Here is a 4,008-nt window from a genome sequence, read left to right on the forward strand (position 1 = left end):
ACATCAACAATGTTCTTATACACAATCTCTTCACGATTCTTAAGGTGCCTTTTCACGGGCGTCAGTTGACGCTCATTTTAGCGTCAAAGTGGGTCACTGACTACAAGTTGACGCTACATTGTGAAAGACTCATGAAAAGTGTCTGACTCTGAAATTATAGCATCAGTATATAACCACCGTAATCACCGTATGAATTAATCATGTCATTTAGAAAGAAATATGATATGTGGTTACACGAGTGTGCAAAAAAAATATCAGAACAAAATCAACGCAAGAAACAGCTTTTAGCAACAGTTCTGATAAACGAATTACACAAACAGAAAAGAAGAAATTATCGTAGGAAACGTTATTGGGTAAATCCAATATTCATAGAACGATACAATCATGGATTTTACCACGCAATCTTTCCTGTTATTATTTTGGAAGAAGCACGATTCAGGAATTATTTTCGGATGACTCCTACACAATTTGAAGAGTTACTAATTTTAATAGCACCATTTATTATGAAGCAAAGAGTGATTCGTGAGCCTATATCTGCAGCAGAACGACTATGTTTGACATTAAGGTTAGTAATAAGGTTATAGAATTGATTTTATTATATACTTTTCATTTATCTTATCTGTACATAAATTTTTTTTCTATAAATATTAAATTGGAATTTTTTATATTGATTAGGTTTCTAGCTTCTGGTGATTCAATGATATCTATGTCATATCAATACCTTATTGGATTAACAACTGCGAGTAACATCATTGAAGAGACATGTGATGCTATTTGGAATTGTCTGCAGAAGGAAGTACTTCCCTCTTGTTTGAATGCAGATAATTGGCTAAACATTGCTGGTGACTTCGAGACAAAATGGAATTTTAACCATTGTATTGGAGCAATCGATGGGAAACATGTTCTTCTTCAGGTATATTATACATATGTAAAAATAATATATGTATAAAGTAAGGATAAATTATATAAATTCTTGAAAATTATTTTCAGTGCCCAGATAATGCAGGTTCTGCATATTTTAATTACAAACATAGCCATAGCATCGTATTACTTGGAATTTGCAATGCAGATTATATTTTCACCTTTGTTGACATCGGAGGTTATGGCCGACGCAGTGACGGTGGAATCTTTAGAGATTCTATAATAGGTCACAAATTCAACAATCGTGAAATGAATTTGCCAAAACCAGCATCTCTTACAATAAATGGGCCACCTTTACCTTACGTGCTTGTAGGAGACGAAGCATTTCAGTTAACAGAATACTTACTTCGGCCATATCCTGGAAAAGGCGTTTTAAATCAAGAACGAACCATTTTTAATTACCGTCTTAGTCGAGCCAGAAAAACGATTGAAAATACTTTTGGTATTTTGGTCAGCCGTTGGAGAATTTTAAAACGACCAATTATTTGTACGGTTGAAAAATCCATGAAAATTGTACAAGCTATTGTATGTCTGCACAACTTTCTTCGTATTCAAGATATCGGAGTAAACCAATATGTTGATGACACACTTGTTGATCAAGATAGACCTGATGGGTTTGTTGCTGGTTCTTGGAGAGAAGACATCGAAATTAGCGCGTTAAGAGATATTACTACATGTGGTAATAATAATAGTACACGAAACGCAATCGAAATTCGTGAGAACTTTTGCAATTATTTCAATACTGAAGGAGTTATACCATGGCAATTTAATAATGTTTAATTATAAATATTTTATACAGGATACATTGCGTTAAAAAATCCATGATTATAACGTTCTAAATATTAGATTTATAATAACATTTTCTATGATTTATTTTTTCTTATTATAACACTGTATTTTTTAAATAAAAATGTAAAAATTAATAATTATGACAAATATTTTAAAAAATGTAAACATTGGGTTGGAATGAAATAAAACCTCTGATAACCAGTTATTCAACTTAGTTTATTTAGAAACATTTAAATATTTATTCAAACATTTTAAAGATTACTAAATGTAAATATATTATTTAATAATAAACATTGACCATAAAATAAAAAATAAAATATTCTTATATTGAAGTAATGCACGTTATACAAATTTGAATTGCTTTTCAAAAAAAAAAATCTTATTCTATATTGCTTTTTATATAAAATGTTATTCATAAATGTTTTCATAAATATATTATTATTAAATAATATATTTACTAAATGTAAATATATTATTTAATAATAAACATTGACCATAAAACAAAAAATAAAATATTCTTATATTCGAGTAATGCACGTTATGTAGATTTGAATTGCTTTTCGGAAAAAAAACCTTATTGTATGTTGCTTTTTATATAAAATATTATTCATAAACGTTTTCTTGGATAATTCTTTCATACGTTAATTGTAATACGTTTTGCATTATTTCTAATCTAGTCTTTGGTGGCATTTTCTGTAATCTAAATCCCACTAAACTTAAAAAAGAATCTATTTCGTCAGGTTCTGGTGGTGGAGGTAAGGTTATATTCTTTTCTTGACAAATAGCGTCCGCAATTCTCTCTATCGCATCTGTCGACCCATCATTTGTTTTCTTCTTTTTTCCTTTACTGGAATCTAGAATATAAAAAAATTATTTTTTTTTAATCTTAATTATTTTTAATATAATAATTTGACATGGTTCAACAACTGTACCTGTTCGGATGCTTTCTGCATTATCTTCATCATCCATTAACGATAAGTTTGAATCATCATTATTTATATTAGACACCGTGCTGTAATATTATTTAGAATTAATCAAATAATATATATGTCATATAATTATTTAATAAATTTAAATTACTTATAGAAAAGTATATGTTTGTTCCGCCAATAGTTGATTAACGAGAAATCTATTTTTATAGTCGACAACGTTTGGCTATTAGTGTCGTGACAAATCGACCATTGGTTTTGGTCAGATTAAATGTCAAGACGTTTTCAATCACGGGTTTTGGTCTTTTTTAAATATTTATGCTTACATTTTTTGAAGACAAGAGTCTTTAAGGAAACTCATCGAATGAGATAATGAGGCCATTTTTGGATTGTGTCCTTCCTAGGAGATCCATTCATTCGTTGTTCTGATTGTATGATTTTGCGAAACGTATCATGCAATGATTTGAACTTTTTTTGCGTTTCTTCTGCACTTATTTTACCTACAAAGAATATAAATTTATTATTTTGTTTAAATATTTTTTATATTATTTTTATACTCACCATTTAATGCCAAAGCTATTTCTGACCACAACCGTTGTTTTATTGTAGATTTGCGTTGTAGCAAAGGTAAAGAATAATCCCACAATGGTGGGCGTTTTTCCACTTCAAGAATTAAGAATTCCACATCATCAAAATTTAATTTGTTTCCTGCGCTATCATTTAATTTTGAACGTTTGTTAGATATTTGTTTTACTTGTCCAGAAACTTTTCGTTTTCCTTTTTGGGATATGTGTACAATATTATCTAAAAAAATTATTTTTAGAAAGATGATCTCTCTATATTTAAGATTGTTTTTTTACTTACTTCCACAGTTATCATAAAACGGCTCATCTACTAATTGTTCCACGTTATTTATATTGCTTCGTCTCACAATAGTTGTGCCATCATCTAAAAAATATTAAAAATATTAATATTTGTTTCAGTAAATATAGAAAGAAAATAAAAAACATCATATTAATCATATATTAAAATTTTTGAGTAATTATAATTACAAACATTACAGCACATTGTCTAACATAAATATAATATTGTTTAACATTGAGGATGATTCAATCTCATCTTTAATGCATAATGAAAATGACACAGAAAGCATTCAAATAGATACAGCTAAAACATCAAATCATTTTCAATAATTAAGAAAAAAGCTTTTTTATATTATAGGTTCCAGTGAAAAAAAAAGAAAAAAATAATGTTTCTACAAGTGCAATAGAAAGAAAAATAGATGCTATATGTAAAAAAAACAATATAATCTTTTCTTCTCCATCCAAACTTTACACACACACACACACACACACACACACACACACAC

At 28.5% G+C, this 4,008-nt stretch overlaps 2 protein-coding genes and 1 long non-coding RNA gene across 3 annotated transcripts; 1 reads left to right on the forward strand and 2 right to left on the reverse strand.

The window, feature by feature from the left end:
- The first annotated feature begins 230 nt into the window (after nt 1–230).
- LOC112456905 (protein ALP1-like) lies at nt 231–1,715 on the forward strand. Its single transcript, XM_025019707.1, has 3 exons — nt 231–565; nt 676–913; nt 991–1,715. The coding sequence occupies exons 1-3, from the start codon at nt 453–455 to the stop codon at nt 1,699–1,701; spliced, it is 1,062 nt and encodes a 353-aa protein (XP_024875475.1). The 5' UTR covers nt 231–452; the 3' UTR covers nt 1,702–1,715.
- A 738-nt stretch (nt 1,716–2,453) lies between these two features.
- On the reverse strand, nt 2,454–2,999 carry LOC112456892. The gene is made up of 3 exons (XR_003041034.1): nt 2,966–2,999; nt 2,643–2,722; nt 2,454–2,564 (listed from the first exon to the last, which is right to left on the reverse strand). It is a non-coding gene; the product is annotated as an uncharacterized LOC112456892 (long non-coding RNA).
- Nucleotides 2,997–3,587, reverse strand: LOC112456894 (the record flags this gene model as incomplete). The annotated part of the gene is made up of 3 exons (XM_025019695.1): nt 2,997–3,139; nt 3,201–3,416; nt 3,504–3,587. Coding segments are annotated over 3 exons (443 nt in total), but the record flags the coding sequence as incomplete, so codon positions are not given.
- Between the last annotated feature and the right edge of the window lie 421 nt (nt 3,588–4,008).

This window comes from Temnothorax curvispinosus, unplaced genomic scaffold (genome assembly GCF_003070985.1).
Source record: "Temnothorax curvispinosus isolate PA1 unplaced genomic scaffold, ASM307098v1 QBEX01000691.1, whole genome shotgun sequence".
Lineage (NCBI taxonomy): Eukaryota > Metazoa > Arthropoda > Insecta > Hymenoptera > Formicidae > Temnothorax > Temnothorax curvispinosus.